Source organism: Lynx rufus, unplaced genomic scaffold, assembly GCF_022079265.1.
Source record: "Lynx rufus isolate CCGP_SWC_20201006 ecotype Redwood Valley unplaced genomic scaffold, mLynRuf1.p SCAF_3, whole genome shotgun sequence".
Classification (NCBI taxonomy): domain Eukaryota; kingdom Metazoa; phylum Chordata; class Mammalia; order Carnivora; family Felidae; genus Lynx; species Lynx rufus.
The window spans coordinates 170196530-170214519 of NW_025814845.1; the positions used below are offsets into that span (position 1 = coordinate 170196530).

At 41.4% G+C, this 17990-nt stretch overlaps 1 protein-coding gene across 1 annotated transcript in view; it reads left to right on the top strand.

Moving 5' to 3' along the window:
• Positions 1-12836, top strand: part of CDCA2 (cell division cycle associated 2) — a 49888-nt gene extending 37052 nt beyond the window's left edge. Inside the window, exons 14-15 of the mRNA XM_047091458.1 lie at positions 9492-9663; positions 11489-12836. Of these exons, the coding sequence (XP_046947414.1) occupies positions 9492-9663; positions 11489-12687 (1371 nt within the window). The 3' untranslated portion in view covers positions 12688-12836. The remainder of the gene's footprint in view (positions 1-9491; positions 9664-11488) is intronic.
• The last annotated feature ends 5154 nt before the right edge of the window (positions 12837-17990 follow it).

Here is a 17990-nt window from a genome sequence, read left to right on the forward strand (position 1 = left end):
GTTCTCTGCCCCTTTTCATTCCATTTCAACTCTGGATTAATCCGTTATCCCCTCTCCCATCTAACACTGCTGCTGGAGAGACCCACACAGGTGCTCCTAAGGTAGAGTCATAGTTCCAGGTGTTACCTGAAGTCTGGTGTATCATTTTCTACCTCTTCCCTTTAAGTATTTTCCCAAGATATTGAGTAGCTTAGTAAGTAAAATCCAGTACAACCTGCCGCCTCAGCAGCGTTTGACATAATTGAGAGCGGCCTTTACAGTCTCTGTTAAAGGTTTATTTTCTTTCACCCACCCTTAGTTTGTATTCCCTAGAGTTCTACTCTTTGCCTTTCCAAATTGTATATTTTCTGGGTGATGTCCTAGGCAGCATGGTTGGTGCCTCCCAAATCTTTCTGATCTAGAAACATGTTGAGCAGCCTACTAGACTTCTCTTCTTAAACCATCCTGTAAGCACCTGCACTATCCACTTTTTGAAAACTAAAGTAACTCGCCAATATTACCCCAACACCCTCCCCCTGCAAAACAGTCAGTAAACTTCCATCCCGTTCCGTTCAACAAAAACTGGCTTAAACACGGCCCAAACATCTGCCATTTAGGAAAGCCAGGAAAAACTGGAAGTTTTCCTGGCTCAGTCCCTCTTTTAGGTCACACTCCATTGAGAGATCCCCTTGCTGAAAAAAATAAACCTAAGTTCATAAATATGCATATACATCTTATATTATTGCATCAGAAATTGATTTCCTTCATACTCTTTAAAAAGCACTGTTACAAAGAATGTATGCATACTTCTTCACATAAAATCAATAGTCAGAAAGTTCAAGGAGGGTTGAGCAGTAAAGTTTGTTTCAACCCCTCTCGGGACCCCACAGAATCAAAATAATTGATAGAATCAAAAGACTAGACTCAGAATAGCAGTGAGAAGAGGAAGGAAGTGAGGAGGGATATTACCCAACAGATGGCAGCCTTCAGTGAATCTCTAGAAGACAGTGGATGATGGCACACTGACAGAAGAAAGAGGTAAAGTTACAGCCCAGAATGTGCTCAGAGGGAGCCAGAGAGCCATTAGGAGCCAGCTTGCCCATAGGGATCCCAGAAGACTCTGGGCCCAGTAAACAGAGTGGTGGCGAGAGTGGGAAACAGTAATGGAGACAGTCTGCACCAGTTAGCACCTCACCGCCTTCTCCCTCCTTGTTCTCCCATCCCAGGCTCCGAGCTGTCAGCACAGAGCCTGACACGGGCTCAAACTCACGGACCATGAGATCATGCATAACCTGAGCCGGAGTCAGATGCTTAACCCACTGAGCCAAGTGCCCCTCATTTGGCCTTTTATTTATTTATTTTTGTTTTCAAGTTTATTCATTTATTTATTTATTTATTGTGAGCCAATTTGACAATAAATTATATTTAAAAAAAAAAAAAGTATGTTTTCTAGTGCTAGGAATCCTCTAAGGAAGCGCCCCAGGAGAGGAATAGGAGCGTTGTCCTTGGCAGAGCAATGAAAAATGTTTACACAGTGATAACGTAAATGCTATTTGTTTTCAACTAAGGGCAAAGCTTTAAGAACTTGATTGTCATGCAAGACGATGATCCAAATGTAGCTACTAGCAGAAGGTGAGAAAGTGGGTAGAGAAGGTGGAAATGAGGGCATTAACATTACAGTAGAGGGGTTAACCGTGCAGGTTCTGGAGCAGTCAACCTGGGTTCTAAATTCTGGCTTGACCACTTCCCACCAGTGGAATGGCGGGAAAGATTCTTGATTTCTCTGTTGGTTTTAAAATAAAGGTAAGAATGGTACATCATTTGTGAGCTGCTTGTGTGCGTTTAATGAGTTAATACGTGTAAAATGCTTAGAACAGTGCCTGGCCATAGCAAGCACTATGGCTGTTAAAATCAAATTCAGAACCTTGTGAGGCAAAATTTGAATTGGAAGTATCAGTTTGGACTCATGTCTTTTTTCTTTTCAAAAGATTTCCTGGCAGTGAGCACCTCTGACACCTAGATTGCCCTTTCTTTTCATCTCTTTTCTCTTCCTTCCTCTCTTTCTCTGTCTCTGTCTCTGTCTCAACCTCCCTTTCTCTCTGTTTCCCTTCCTTAGTTCCTTCCTTCTTAGCAGGGGAAGGGGCAGAGAGAGAGAGAATCTTTAAGCTGGCTCCATGCTCCTCCCAGAGCTGGACTCAGGGCTTGATCCTGTGACCCTGAGATCATGACCTGAGCTGAAATCAGCAGTCAAAAGCTTAACTCACTGAGCCACCCAGGCACCCCTAGATTGCCTTTTTTTTCTTCATGTTTATTCATTTGTGAGAGACAGAGACAGGGCGGGAGCTGGTGGGGGGCGGGGGAGAGGTGGAGGGCAGAGAGAGAGGGAGACACGGAATCTGAAGCAGGTTCCAGGCTCTGAGCTGTCAGCACAGAGCCCGACGCGGGGCTTGACCTCACGGACCGTGAGATCATGACCTGAGCTGAAGTCAGACACTTAACCGACTGAGCCACCCAGGTGTCCCCCTAGATTGGCATTCCTTAATACCATTTTCAGCTAAAATTGATCAGTGAAATGGCTGCTTTCAGATTTCTAAACAGCACTTGTAGGAAATGAGCCTGGGTCTGTACCAGTGTCCAAAGAAGGAAGCTTAAACCACTGGGGCCACGAGAAAGGACATCAGACTGTCTCAAAGGGGCTCCACTGACCAAAAGTGGGACAATGTGACTATCAGACAAAAATTGCGGTGGATTGAAACACAGACTTCAAATCTGAAAAAAACGCTTCATGATAGTTAAAAAAATCTCAAAAGTCACCTTGGAAGCTGTCTAGGACACCCACTCCTTTTTGTGAAAACTGGAAAATAAGTTCAGGTGAACAAATAGTTGATGAGGTAAAGTTATTTATAGGAGAATTTCTACCATTAGATAAAAACACATTCGTGAAAGTTGTTAATCATTAGATGGAAGGCCGATGGAGGGGCATAATGGGTGCATTGGACTGAACACCTGAGCCCACTGGTCAATCACAGTGTCACGGGGGAGAGAATATGGGCCTTCCAGTGCAATGAGGAAGTCTAGGAGTATCCATGAGATGCTCTTTTCAAAAAACAAAACAAAACAAAAAAACAAAGCTGAATCTAATCAAGCCTAGATCTATCTAATGACCAATTTTTTAGGAAGTATAGGAGGTAGAGGATTGCAGTCAACCAAATCCAGAGTTTGGCCAAGTCTCTGGACTGATGCCTCAGCTTATTCATCAAATAAATGGCAAGGGAAGAAAGAAAGAACCATAGATTAAAAGAGATCTGTCAACAAAGCAAATGTGTGAAGACCTTTTTGGGATCCTGATTTGAACAGTTGTAAGAAGACATTTATGGGCCAATTAGAGAAATTTGATCTCCGAGGAAATGAAATATTAGGGAAAATTGTTGTCTTTGTTCTTTGTGTTTAAGCTGTTTATTTTGAGATCATTTTAGATATTTATACTGTTGTCACAAGAATTACGGAGATCTCCCAAGTACCCTCTGCCCAGTTTTCCCCAATGACAACATGTATAACTTGTGCAGTGTCACGTAGGAAAATATCAACCCAGTCAAGATACAGAGGATTTCCATCGCTACAGGGGTCTCTTCTTGCCATTTTGTAGTTCTGTCTACTTCCCCCATCTTGACTGGCAATTGCTAATCTGTTCTCCATGTCTGTAAGTTTGTCAGTTTGGTAATGTTATGTAAATGTAATCACACTCTATGTAACTTCTTGGGACTGGCTTTGTTTTTTCACTCAGCACAATTCTCTGGAAATTTGTCCAGGTTGTTGTGTGTATGAGCCCTTTATTGCCAAATGGTAGTTGTTATTAAAAAAAAAGGTAATCCTTTTGCGATATATACATACATTGTCATTACATAGTATACCTTAAACTTACATGTTTTGTGTCAGTTATGTCTTAAAAAGTTGGGGGGGGTGTGTGGTAAAATTGCATTGTAAAAGGAAAATGTCAACAATAAAATACAATGCTAGGTAATCAAAGACTTCACTTTATTATGGAAAAAAAAGGAGCTCTTATCTCTTATAGATACTATAGGATTTTCAGATGAAATGAAGTAATGTGTGAGATTTGCTTTAAAAGGATCTGAGGGAAGGGGATTATAAATGAATCCTGATACCTGTTAGTAATTGTTGAAGGTAGATGATGGGTACATGGGGTTCAATATACTGTTCTCTCTACCTGTTGTGTGTTTGAAACTTTCCATTATAGGAAGTTAAAAACAGCAGGAGCCTCTTATTTTTTTTTTTTTTTTTTTTTTTTATGAAGTTTATTGACAAATTGGTTTCCATACAACACCCAGTGCTCATCCCAAAAGGTGCCCTCCTCAATACCCATCACCCACCCGCCCCTCCCTCCCACCCCCCATCAACCCTCAGTTTGTTCTCAGTTTTTAACAGTCTCTTATGCTTTGGCTCTCTCCCACTCTAACGTCTTTTTTTTTTTTTCTCCCTTCCCCTCCCCCATGGGTTCCTGTTGAGTTTCTCAGGATCCACATAAGAGTGAAACCATATGGTATCTGTCTTTCTCTGTATGGCTTATTTCACTTAGCATCACACTCTCCAGTTCCATCCACGTTGCTACAAAAGGCCATATTTCATTTTTTCTCATTGCCACGTAGTATTCCATTGTGTATATAAACCACAATTTCTTTATCCATTCATCAGTTGATGGACATTTAGGCTCTTTCCATAATTTGGCTATTGTTGAGAGTGCTGCTATGAACATTGGGGTACAAGTGCCCCTATGCATCAGTACTCCTGTATCCCTTGGGTAGATTCCTAGCAGTGCTATTGCTGGGTCGTAGGGTAGGTCTATTTTTAATTTTCTGAGGAACCTCCACACTGTTTTCCAGAGCGGCTGCACCAATTTGCATTCCCACCAACAGTGCAAGAGGGTTCCCGTTTCTCCACATCCTCTCCAGCATCTATAGTCTCCTGATTTGTTCATTTTGGCCACTCTGACTGGCGTGAGGTGATACCTGAGTGTGGTTTTGATTTGTATTTCCCTGATAAGGAGCGACGCTGAACATCTTTTCATGTGCCTGTTGGCCATCTGGATGTCTTCTTTAGAGAAGTGTCTATTCATGTTTTCTGCCCATTTCTTCACTGGGTTATTTGTTTTTCGGGTGTGGAGTTTGGTGAGCTCTTTATAGATTTTAGATACTAGCCCTTTGTCTGATATGTCATTTGCAAATATCTTTTCCCATTCCGTTGGTTGTCTTTTAGTTTTGTTGGTTGTTTCCTTTGCTGTGCAGAAGCTTTTTATCTTCATAAGGTCCCAGTAATTCACTTTTGCTTTTAATTCCCTTGCCTTTGGGGATGTGTCGAGTAAGAGATTGCTACGGCTGAGGTCAGAGAGGTCTTTTCCTGCTTTCTCCTCTAAGGTTCTGATGGTTTCCTGTCTCACATTTAGGTCCTTTATCCATTTTGAGTTTATTTTTGTAAATGGTGTGAGAAAGTGGTCTAGTTTCAACCTTCTGCATGTTGCTGTCCAGTTCTCCCAGCACCATTTGTTAAAGAGGCTGTCTTTTTTCCATTGGATGTTCTTTCCTGCTTTGTCAAAGATGAGTTGGCCATATGTTTGTGGGTCTAGTTCTGGGGTTTCTATTCTATTCCATTGGTCTGTGTGTCTGTTTTTGTGCCAACGTTTATTTATTTTTGGGACAGAGAGAGACAGAGCATGAACGGGGGAGGGGCAGAGAGAGAGGGAGACACAGAATCGGAAACAGGCTCCAGGCTCTGAGCCATCAGCCCAGAGCCTGACGCGGGGCTCGAACTCCCGGACCGCGAGATTGTGACCTGGCTGAAGTCGGACGCTTAACCGACTGCGCCACCCAGGCGCCCCCAGGAGCCTCTTATTTAGAAAGATGGAGCTAGCCGTAAGAACTAAAAATGGAACCAATAAGTAAACAACAGGGATAAGGAAGTGTGTGCTTCTCATCATAAGCTTTCCTGTACAATTTGATTTGTTGCCGTGTACGTGAATTCTGTATACTTTTGATTTAAAAAAATTGTTTTAAGTTTATTTATTTGTTTTGAAGAGAAAGAGACAGCGCAAGTGGTGGAGGGGCGGGGTAGGGTGGGGGGGGGGGGAAGAGAATCCCAAGCAGGCTTCACAGCACTGTCATTGCAGAGCCCAGTGTGGAGCCCGAACCCACGAAACCGTGAGATCGTGACCTGAATGGAAACCAAGAGTCAGACGTTTAACTGACTGAGCTACTACTCAGGCACCCTATATATACTTTTTAAATGTTTATTTTTGAGAGAGAGAGAGAGAATATCTAAAACAGGCTGTGTGCTGTTGGTGCAGAGCCCAACGCGGGGCTCGAACTCACAAACCATGGGATCATGACTTGAGCTGAAATCAAGAGTTGGATGCTTAACCGACTGAGCCACCCAGGTGCCCCATGAATTATTGTTATTATTTTTTAATTTTTATGTATTCATTTTTATATCATTTATTGTCAAGTGAGCTAACATACAGTGTATACAGTGTGCTCTTGGCTTTGGGAGTAGATTCCTGTGATTCATCACCTACAATACCCAGTGCTTCTCCTAACACATGCCTTCCTCAATGCCCATCACCCATTTTCCCCATCCCCCCAACCCCCTACCCCATTATCCCTCAATTTGTTCTCTGTATTTAAGAGTCTCTTATGGTTTGCCTCTCTCTCAGTTTGTAACTTTTTTTTTTCTTTCTCTTCTCCCATGGTCTTTTGTTAAGTTTCTCAATTTCCACATATGACTGGAAACATTTGTCTCTTTCTCCGACTGACTTCTTTCACTTAGCGTAATACCCTCCAGTTCCATCTACATCGTTGGAAATGGCAAGATTTCCTTCTTTTTCATTGCCAAGTAGTACTCCATTATATATATGTACATACCACATCTTTTTTTCCAAATAATGTTTAGCTTTGAAGGAGACAGAGCGTGAGCGGGGGAGGGGCAGAGAGAGAGGGAGACAGAATCTCAGGCAGGCTCCAGGCTCCAAGCTGTCAGCACAGAGCCCTACACGGGGCTCGAACTCACAAACTGCTAGATCATGACCTGGGCCAAAGTCCGATGCTCAACTGAACTGAGCCACCCAGACGCCCCTATATACCACATCTTAACCCGTTCATCAGTGAGTGGACATTTGGACTCTTTCCATACTTTGGCTATTGTCGATAGCGCTGCTGTAAACATTGGGATGCATCTGCCCCTGTGAATCAGCATTTTTGCATTCTTTGGATAAATTCCTAGTAGTGCTATTGCTGGGTCGTAGCCCATGTAGACAGAGATGGCCCAAATCCTGCCAACGGGGTATTTTTTGTACCTATGAATCAGAAACTGTTCTCGAGGTCATAACCAGGTGACATTGACTGTAGCGTATTCACTGACTGTGTAAGGCCTGTGTCTGTCACACTGTAATACCAAGCATAATTTGATACTAAAAATATTTTCCCCCGTGTCAATTCTCTTCATACCAGGAAGGAATTTAAAAGACCAAGAATGGCTGACACATAGCTCTTTTCTGTGTAGGGATCAAGCCTTATTTTAACCATTTCATTTATGTTAACTCAGCGCTCACCACAGCTCTCTGTGGCTCCCATTTTGCAGAGGAGAATGAGGTACAGAGAAGTGGGGTGACTTGCCTAAGATCATAGGGCAGGTAGGTGGCAACGTCAGGCATCCGGCACCGAAGGCCATCTGTTCTCTTTTGCAGTTCCTCTGTGGAGCCCGAGATTTTTCTCCTGGTTTCCACATCCACTGACCAAGCTTTCATTTCCCCAACTGTCCCATGGAATGTCGACAGATGTTCCACAGAAATAAATTTTCCGTGGAAAAATAGTTAACCCGGTATTTTCCTGATGTGTATAGAGATTATTTATACTGAGGGACTTCTCAGAGAATTTAATGGTAAATATATATTGCAAATCACCAAGAGGAACATTTATCTTGTACAGTTCTAAAATTAATTTTCCATGGAATGTTTTATTTTGTTTTGTTTTGACAGGATATCTATAGATCTCTCAAGGAACATGCAGTTCTGTGCCATTTTTGTACTCTTGAATATCATCCATCACATCATTAGTTTCTATATTTTCACCCAAATGATCTTTCTTTAAATGTAAAATCGAATGTTGTCACTCCCTGAGTCACTGTGCAGTTAGCCTTCATTGTTTTCAGGCTCCTACTCATTGCATACAAGGGCCTTGCCTGCTTTGTGGAGCAGTGTTAAGCCTTCTGGAGGCCAGGGACCCATCTCAGTCCATATAGAGTCTGACATAGTGTATATGTATCAATAATAGTTACTTGCTGTTCGATGGTGAGCCCCCTAAAGACCACATCCTGTTTTTGTATCTTCTACCTAGCAAGTCATTACCTGCACAGAGTGGTTTCTCAATAAACGTTTCAATGGATTCCATTTTCTGGAAGCTTTAATTGCTAAAAACACATTCCTTATGTTAACCTAAAGTCTGGTTCTCTCCAATATGATCGCATTGAGTGTATTTCTGTTTGCTCATAATAATCTATTATTTCAACACAGTGTTTGAGTTTCCCTGAGGTCTTCTCCATGTGAAGCTTTTTTTTTTTTTTAACAGAGAACATTAATTCTCACTTGCTAATATGGCAGTCAAACCTGAATTCAGTACTGCATTCCGGATATTATTAGAACAGTTTTAATTTGTATAGAAACCCACGTGTTTTCCACCAGTTATTACCATTCCTTTGTCCCTCTTCTTCTACTTATGCTTGTTAAAACCCATCTTATTTTTGACCTATTCATTTTTTAATGTGTTTTTATTATTTATTTTGAGAGAGATAGCAAGTCGGGGAGGGGCAGAGAGAGGAGGAGACAGAATCCCAAGCAGGCTCCACACTGTCAGTGCAGAGTCTAACATGGGGCTCGAACTCACGAAGTGTGAGTTCGTGACCTGAGCCAAAACCAAGAGTAGGACTTTAAACCGATTGAGCCACCCAGGCACCCCTTGACCTATTCATTTTAATCTTGATTATTAATGTTTGAAGCAGCTCAGCCAGCTTTGTGTTATCTTTCACTTTTATGTAACGTTTCTGTACATAACTATTGTTTCTTCATCTAAACGTGTGAGCAGAAAACAGCCCCTCATAGGTTCTAGTAGATAAGTCATTCTAGGCTAATCCTGAGTCATCCTAATGATAGCCTAGCTACACCTATCTCCTGTCTTAAGTCTGTCAACTCTATAGCATCTAATCTTTTACTTACCCAGAACTTACCTGGGCAAATGTTTTACGGAAACGTAGACCGTTAGTTATCATATAGTTTGTAAATTGAGTTCTTTATATTTTATTTGACTTTGTGTAAGCTACCGAGCCCTCCACGCCTGACTCAGATTTCTAAAATTTTCAACGGAATAACTGGTCTCAAGTTTTTCTGTACAAATTAAAGGCTCAAAATTGTATACGGCGTGACATCTTTCTCAATTACTGCGTCTTATTCACAGGCTTTAAAAAGTTGCAGAAAGAAGAAAGCAAAGGGAAAGAAAAATATTCAAAAATCTTTATACGGGGAAAGAGACATCGCTTCCAAGAAGCCGCTCCTAAGTCCTATTCCCGAGCTGCCTGAGGTCTCGGAGATGACGCCTTCCGCCCCAGGCGCCGGAACGATGCGTTCAGGTATCTTGTTCTTTTCCTGTTTAGGTTTTATCCTCTCCACCACCTTGTCCCCCTTTTCCTATTCACTGTGTAAAGAGCATACAAATAAAAATAGCAACTTTCCCAGCGATTTTAAAAATTGCTGTCTTTGTCAGTCATCGGATATGTGTAGCCTGCATTCCATTTGCAGCGTACCTGTAGGATTTATAATAGATTCAAGGATGAATAAGGTATATGCCACCCTAAGACTGTTGGCTTCTGCCTACTTCGGAACTTCAGGAAAGCACAGAAGTTAAACGGACACAGCTACCTCCAGCCCCAGCTCCCTGATGTGGTACATCCTGGGTCAGGGGTTGGCAACCCTACCTCTTTTTAATCTGGCCTAATGCTGCTCATCCTTTAAGATTTAGCCGTGCTGGCTGCTTTTCCAGGAAAGTTCTTTGTTCGCATTACACCTTTACCATCTAGCGTGTAATGTTCTGTCTGCCTCCCTCTCCTGCAAATTGCGGTCTCCTTGAGACTGAAAACTAAGTCTTATTTTCATTGTATCTCCAGTTCCTGACAGGAGTTTTCCCAAAGATGTTTAAATAATGACTGTTAGTATAGGTTTTCTGTCTAGAATCTTATTAGATCATTTCTTTTTAAAAATACCTGAAGCATTTTTTTTTTTTTTTGTCTATAACCAGTGGTATCATGTGTTGAAAGGGTTTAAAGCAAATCTTCCCTCCCTCCCTGTCCCTTTTTCCCTGCCCCTTTCTCTCTCTTCCTCCCTCCCCCACCTTTCTTCTCTAGTCTGTCAGTTTCATGAAAAAATACATCAACCTCAACTTTTAAAGTTGTAGAAAGAGCCCAACTGACATGATTTGGTTGCCACCGAGTGGACCCTACGATAATCTCTAGCTTCTGTGACCTGATGTTGAGTACCCATGTCCTGGATACATACCTTTTCAAATTGAAATACTTTTAGCTTTTTGGCTCAGCTGACGTTTTATAGATACTAACAGTTTTGAGTTTCGTTTAAAACATTTTTTACATTCATTTGGCTGGCCAATTAAAACCCTTACTCCCTGAGATAACAAGAGAGATGGCATCCAATAGTACTGAAGTTTAGAACACTGAAAGCCTGAATTTATTTCGGCTGTGTTCCATAGCTTTAAAACCTTGATGATGTTTTTCCACCTGTGTGATGTGTAACCCAATGCGCCAGAAATGCAGGATACCCTCCACGTGGCATATGTTCCTGGAGGATGACTTTTAGTCGCACTGAGGTGGAAGGTAGAATACTGTAACAAACATAGCTCTATTTGAGAGTACGGTGCAGTTTTTATTAATTTTTTAACACAGGGCATAAGACCTGAGTGTCTTTAAAAGTACCCTTCTAGCTAAATCCTCAACGCTCCCAAAATTCCAAGTTTTCTTTTCCCTCTCTTTCAAGGGAAACATTACTAGAAAAGTTTCAGAAGCATGGCGGTGCCCGTTTTCAGTAATTCATTTTTCGGGAAATGGGAAACATGGCTGCCTCATGCTAATTGACCTTGTAGTGTGGAAAGTACATTAGAATAGAGGAAGCGATTTTGAGATACACTTCTCATTTTCATGGTCTGAGGTCATGTACTTTATTCACTCACGTATTAAATACATATTTTCTTAACCTGTGGCTTGGGGAAGAACTGAAAGAGAAAAAGCTTGATGCCAGATGGGGGCAGGTACAGTGTCGCATTTGTACGTCTTGCTAGTTTTGAAAGCTTAAAACACAGAATATACAGTATGGCACCTGTTTGATTTGTCAACATTTATTTCCACTGTTACTTTTTCCTGAGATGTAAACTTATTTCCACACCCCTAGATGATTTCGACTCCAGTGGTGAACTTCAAGAAGCAAAGCTTCCTCAAAGGAAGCCTCAGAAGCCAGATTTGCAGATGAGTCAAGGTTTTAATAAGTACGATCTGTCTGCACTCTGCAGCTCTCACACCAAACGTTCCTCGCCGCTTATTAACGCTACTTTAGAGCAAGATTTAGATATAAATACCGTAGAAGCTAGTAAACATAAAACTCTTCCAAGAGCGGAAATTAAGTCAGAAAGTGAAAATGACCTGAAAGCTGGCTCTGAGAATGAGAGCAGTCGTGTTTCCTGTGATTCTGTGACCGCAAAGGTCCCGGCATCCGATGATGCGGGATCCAGTATTATCCTGCCGTCCCGGGAATTGGCTGCCGCTGGCCAAAATGTGGAAAACCTTTTTCAGATCTTTAAAATTTCAGAAGATATGAACATAAAGTATGAAAAGCAGGATGACTCTGTTATAGCTCCAGAAGGGAAACCGCCGACCACACATGTAATGTCTGGCTTACAAAAAGACATCTTCCTTGACAATATGAAAGAAAGTACAAATCCGAGCGAGGGTTCGGGAAGCAGCTGCGCAGAGAGTGAAAGCACTGGTACGAACGGGGGAGGAAAGAAGCATAGAAGACGTTCTATGTGTTACTCTGGCGGCCAGAGTTTCGATTCGGAAAAAAACGGAAATCCCAAACCTCCCTACCTGGTGAGCAGCCCTGTAGAAATTGGTTTAGAAAATTCTGAACTCTATAAAGACTTATCTGACTCCATAGAGCAGACCTTTCAGAGAACGAGTAGGGAAACAAAAGTAAGACGGAGCACCAGGCTGCAGAAGGATCTGGAAGAGGAAGGGCTCGTCTGGATCTCACTTCCATTTCCTTCCGCTTCCTGCACTTCCCAAAGAATGAAAAGGAGAACAGTATGCACAGTGGACAGCAGAGGCCTTGAAAGCGTGGCCCTCTGTAAAGACCCCAGGTCTTCTGGACACACCCCGAGCACGGCACCCCCCGTGTCGGGTAAAGACAGGGAGGGCTTGGCCGCCAGTGCGGCCAGTTTACCTGGGAGGAGGAGGAAGAGCTTGTGGACGTCCGCGCCCGTGAACGCAAAAGGTCCCATTCTGGCAAAATGCTGCAAGAGAAGAAGCTCTCTCCCCCAGAGCGGAGAGAGCTCTCTAAGGGACGTCCAAGGAGTCGGGCACGTCGGGAACTAAAGCGGTAACTGGCATTTCCTGAAGAACGTTCGGGGCCGCAGAGAAGGTAAACCCCCCCCCACCCCATGCTCAGAACATTTCTTTCACCCCGCCTCTCCTCCCCTGTTCAAAGTTTCAAATAAAATCATTTGACGTGAACCTCTCTGTAAGTAGAAGTAAGTGGGATTTCTTCATTCAAAAAGAAGACATTCTCTTAAATCTGTTCTTCTCTCCCCAAATAGCACATGTTTGCTGAAGGTTTCTCGCTAGTACGTGTTGACTGTTTCTGTTGGGAAACAAAATTTGTCTCTTGAAATTGACTCATTGTGTCTAGATGAGAAGACCTGAAAAAACAGATTGATAAATGGAATTTTATGAAAATTGAAGGGTGATACAAGGTTAAAAACTGCCAGGAAATGAGAAAAGATGTGTTTTTAAAATGTTGCAGAAAAAGCTGGTTAAAAATCTTTATCCATTAGGGAAGATGGAAATCATAAGACTTTTTTGTTGGTTTAAAATTAAGAAGCTTTAATGACTTGCTTCGTCTATCTCAAATGAATATTTTTATATTAATAGGTTAAAATCAAAATTGGAAAATTCATTTAGTGACCAGAATATTACAAGTCAAACATTATAAACTGAATTTATAGTCTATAAATAACTAAGGCGAAAATATTTTGTCTTTCAAACAAGATTCTTACATGCCCTGTGGGGCCGGAGGTGCAGGATTGGTTTTGGGGGAGAATAGAGCAGTATAGTTGAATCATCCTCCAGATCATTCCAATTAGTCACATTTAAGATTTATTACAAGAAATCCCAAATTAGTAATTTGGTATTTAATTCATGCTTCTCCATTAAAAAAAAATTTTTTTTTTTTTTTTAAATCTAGAAATTTCCTACGAAAGGGCCTTGGAAAATTTGTTTACTAACATGAAGCATGGTGGTAGGTGGCCGATTTCCTTTTTAACGTGGTGTTTTGCCAGCAGTTTTCTGCATTTCACGATGTCGAGTACCATCCCTGGTCTCGGATTCTCCAGTTACATTTCAGCAGTATCCTCCGCTGTTTTGATGACAGCAGTTTGAAAATCTAAATTGCTATATATCTGGAATTTGGGAGTGCGCATAAATCATTGTATCGTTAAACAATTGTCTTTGAAATCCTCTAAATCATTAAACTCTCCCTCTCCATGATAGCAGAAACATGTTAACAAATAGAGCGCTCTATAAATAACACAACAGGGAAGAAAGCTCCCGCTGAGTGCCCATTTCCCCTGCCTTAGATACAGACTATTTGTTACCTTCTTGGCACCAATAGGTCTGGAACTCCTGCTGCTAAAGACTAAATGTATTTTACATTAACACTCAAAGTGATCCCCAATTTCTTCTGCTAAAGGGTGGATTGTTTAAAAAATTCTTTTATCTTTACACATAAATTATTTATGGGCTTTCCTCCCTCCCCCCCCCCCCATTATAGTTCGGTATGGTTGGCAAATCTCTACCCGTGAAAACAAACCAAAAAATAACGAAAATAAAAACAAAAAATCTACTTGCTACTTATGAAGCTTTTCGGTCTTGGTAATTTAAAAAGAAAAAAACTTTCAGAACCATACGATGTGAAGGGTTTTTTAAAACTTGTTCTCCTTTGTCGAATGTGAAGGCTGTAAAACTACTGATTGTTATTTTCTCCTTTTTACTGTAGGTATGATCTCTGTTGTATTTGAATTTGAAGAATTTCACATGCTTTGTTTTATTTCTCAAAATGTACTAATGATCTGTGGCGGGTTTTGGCTTGAGTTTTCAAATGTAAAATTCTTGTTTTGTAGCATCTCCATTTAAAAATCTACATACTTTACAAGTTTTGTTGGTTTCAGAATGTTTCAGCGTAACTGTCTTGTTGATATTTGTAAATAACAAAGAGGAAGTTTTCCTAAAAAAGAAGAGGTCTGAGAAACCAAAGCAATTTGGACATGGTCTTATCCACTGTCTCATTTGTAGCCTATGTTTTGTGAGGAGTTAATCATTTCAAATTAAGTATTTGTTCCTGCTTGCTTGTTTTTAGCTATTTCTTTCATTAATGGCTAAATCAGAAACAGGGCTTCAGTAGTTTGTCCTTGCCTTGTCTTTTACTGCAGTAACCCTTGACATTTTGGCTTAAAAAGTCCGTGAATCTTTCCCTGCTGCTGTAGATCCTTGTTTGTTCCAGAAGATGGCAGCATGACATCTGGATACATTACCTTTAAAGCCCAGGCGGCCCTTCATTGTTGTTGCGGGTGTTTCTCTTTAACTGTTATTTTCACTCATTCTTATCACGAGAGTACTATGTGTCTAGTGAAGAAAGTAGAGAACTGTACACAATTAAATACTGTTCATTCCCCTGGTGCAAGCATCCTACAGCCACACCTTCCTCTTCCCAGCTTTCTGTGTAAACACCCTTAACAACTGGCCTGTAAGTCTTCCAGATCTTTGCCTGTGTAAACACGAGTATGGGTTTTGTTGTTTTCCGATGGGCTCGCTGTACTGTGCCATTCTGCAGCTGAATTTTTGTATTCAACAAAATACCCAGTACGCTTTGGTGTTAGCACGGAGATCCTTAGCTCTCCTTCAGTTGTATCTTCTGAATATCTAGTATTTAGTTAGCCGTCTGCTTCCTAAAGGATGCTAGTTGTCTCCACTTTATTGTTACTGAAAATAATGCCACAGTGGGCTTGTGTGAAAATGTCCGTAAGGTAAATTCCTTGAAATTAAAACTAAATGGGCATCAAGTTACGTTCTGTAGTTCATACCTGATAAAGTCCTTTTATAAGGATTTTGGCATCGACCCTTACCTCCTGTTAGACTCTTCTCCTGCCACTTTAATGCCACTTTGCTTCCATTTTCTCTCACTGCCCTCACTGGCACGTAAGCTGTGGCATTGAGGGTGAGGAATGCCTCATTCATGCTTCAGATTGAAAGAACATTTTTTTTTTTATGTTTATTTTATTTTTGAGAAAGAGAGAGAGAGAGAGAAGGGCAGAGAGAGAAGGAGACACAGAATCGGAAGCAGGCTCTAGGCTCTGAGCTATCAGCACAGAGCCCGACGCGGGGCTGCAACCCACGAACTGTGAGATCATGACCTGAGCCGAAGTCAGACGCTTAACCAACTGGGCTACCCAGGCACCCCGAAGGAATTTTTTCTGAAGTCCGGTTTATTGAGGTGTAATTAACTGTAGTAAACTGCAGTGAAGCTTACCTTTTTTTTTTCTTCAACGTTTATTTATTTTTGGGACAGAGAGAGACAGAGCATGAACGGGGGAGGGGCAGAGAGAGAGGGAGACACAGAATCGGAAACAGGCTCCAGGCTCTGAGCCATCAGCCCAGAGCCCGACGCGGGGCTCGAACTCACAGACCGCGAGATTGTGACCTGGCTGAAGTCGGACGCTTAACCGACTGCGCCACCCAGGCGCCCCGAAGCTTACCTTTTTTAAATGCACAGTTTGAATGTTGGCAAATTCATGCTGTCATATAACCGCTACCAGAGTTAAGTAACGGTACACTTCCATCACCCAAGAAGACTTCCTCTTACCTCTTTGTGGTCAGTCCTCCTCCCTCAACCCCTTATCGGATTTCTGTCCTTTGTAAGTTTTGCTTTTTCCACACTGTCCTATAAATGGATAGAAGAGTTCTCTCCTTTTGGATCTGTCCTTTTGGAAATTTAGCAGAATGCTTTAGATGTTCATCCATGTTTGATGTCCTAAGTACTTGATTCCTGTTTATTGCTAAGTAGTATTGTTTAATGGATGTACCGAGTTTCTTTACTCATTCACCAGTCAATGGGTATTTGCGTTGTTTGGTTTTAGACTATTACAAATAAAGCTGCTATAAACATTCACATGTGGATTTTTTTTTTATAGACATGTTTTCATTCCTCTTGGGTAAATACCTAGGAGTGGGGATTCCTGGCATGCATGGTTGGGATATGTTTAACATTTTGAGAAACTGCCAGGCTTTTCCACAGCGGCTGCACCTCTGTGTATTGTCACCTGTAGCACATTTGGTGCTCTGCATTTTCACCAGCACCTGATGTTGCCTACCACTTCCATTTAAGGCCTTCCGATATCTGCGCGGTAGTAGCTCGTTGTGGCCTTGATGTGTATTTCCCTAACGACTAGTGATGTAGAACATCCCTTTTTGGGCTTATTTTCCATCCTTATATCCTCTTTAGTGAAGCATCTATTCACATTTCTTGCCCACCTTTTTTTTTTGTAGCTGTTGATGTTTTCCTACTGAGTGAAAGAGTTCTGTGTATATTTGGATACAAATTCTTTATTGGCTATGTGTCTTGCAAATATTTTTTTCCCCGCTCCGTGTCTTGCTTGTCTTTATTTTCTTAGCAGTGCCTTTTAACTTTGGTGTAATCTAAGTTAGCAGTTGTTTTTTTTTTCTTTAATGGCGCATGCTTTTTGTGTTTTATGTAAGAAATCTTCGCCTAATTTAAGAACGCAGGGATTTTCTTTAATTTTTTTTCTAGAAGTTTTACAGTTTTAGCTCTCAGGTATTAGATCCACTTTAATTTTTGTATAGTGTGTAAGGTGAGGGGTTTTTTTGTTTCATTTTGAAAAAAATTTTTTTTCATGTTTATTTATTTTTGAGAGAGAGAGAGAGAGACAGAGCATGAACAGGGCAGGGGCAGAGAGAGAGGGAGACACAGAATCCAAAGCAGGCTCCAGGCTCTGAGCCGTCAGCCCAGAGCCCGACACGGGGCTCGAACTCCCGAACCACAAGATCGTGACCTGAGCCGAAGTCGGATGCTTAACCAACCGACTGAGCCACCCAGGCGCTCCTGTTTCATTTTGTTTTTAATGGAAATTATTAACCATTTGTTGAAAAGATTATACATTCTTCATTGAACTTCAGTGACACTTTTGTTAAAATTGGCTCACCTTATATGTGTAGATCTATTTCTGGACCTTATTCTGTTCCATTGATCTGTGCGTCTTCTAAAACCAACATCACAACCTCTTGATTACTATGGAAAGCTTTTTATGTTTGTGTCTCTTACCATGTTTTTTTGTGGGTTTTTTTGGTTTGTTTTGTTTCTGTTTTTGTCATAGTTTATGTTTCAAGTTCTTTTGGTGAGGGAGGCCAGTAGAAGTAAAAGATTGACCTACCAATACTACCTGTAGCCTACAATTATACCCAGACCTGCAATACCATTTGGAGCAAAGAATCCATGATAAGCTATCAGAAATGTGGGAAGGAAACCAACTTCCTTGAGTCCGTATACATTCATCCCAGTGTTCTTGCAAACTAGTTTGCTACTGTTCATGATTCAAGATGGTCACCCT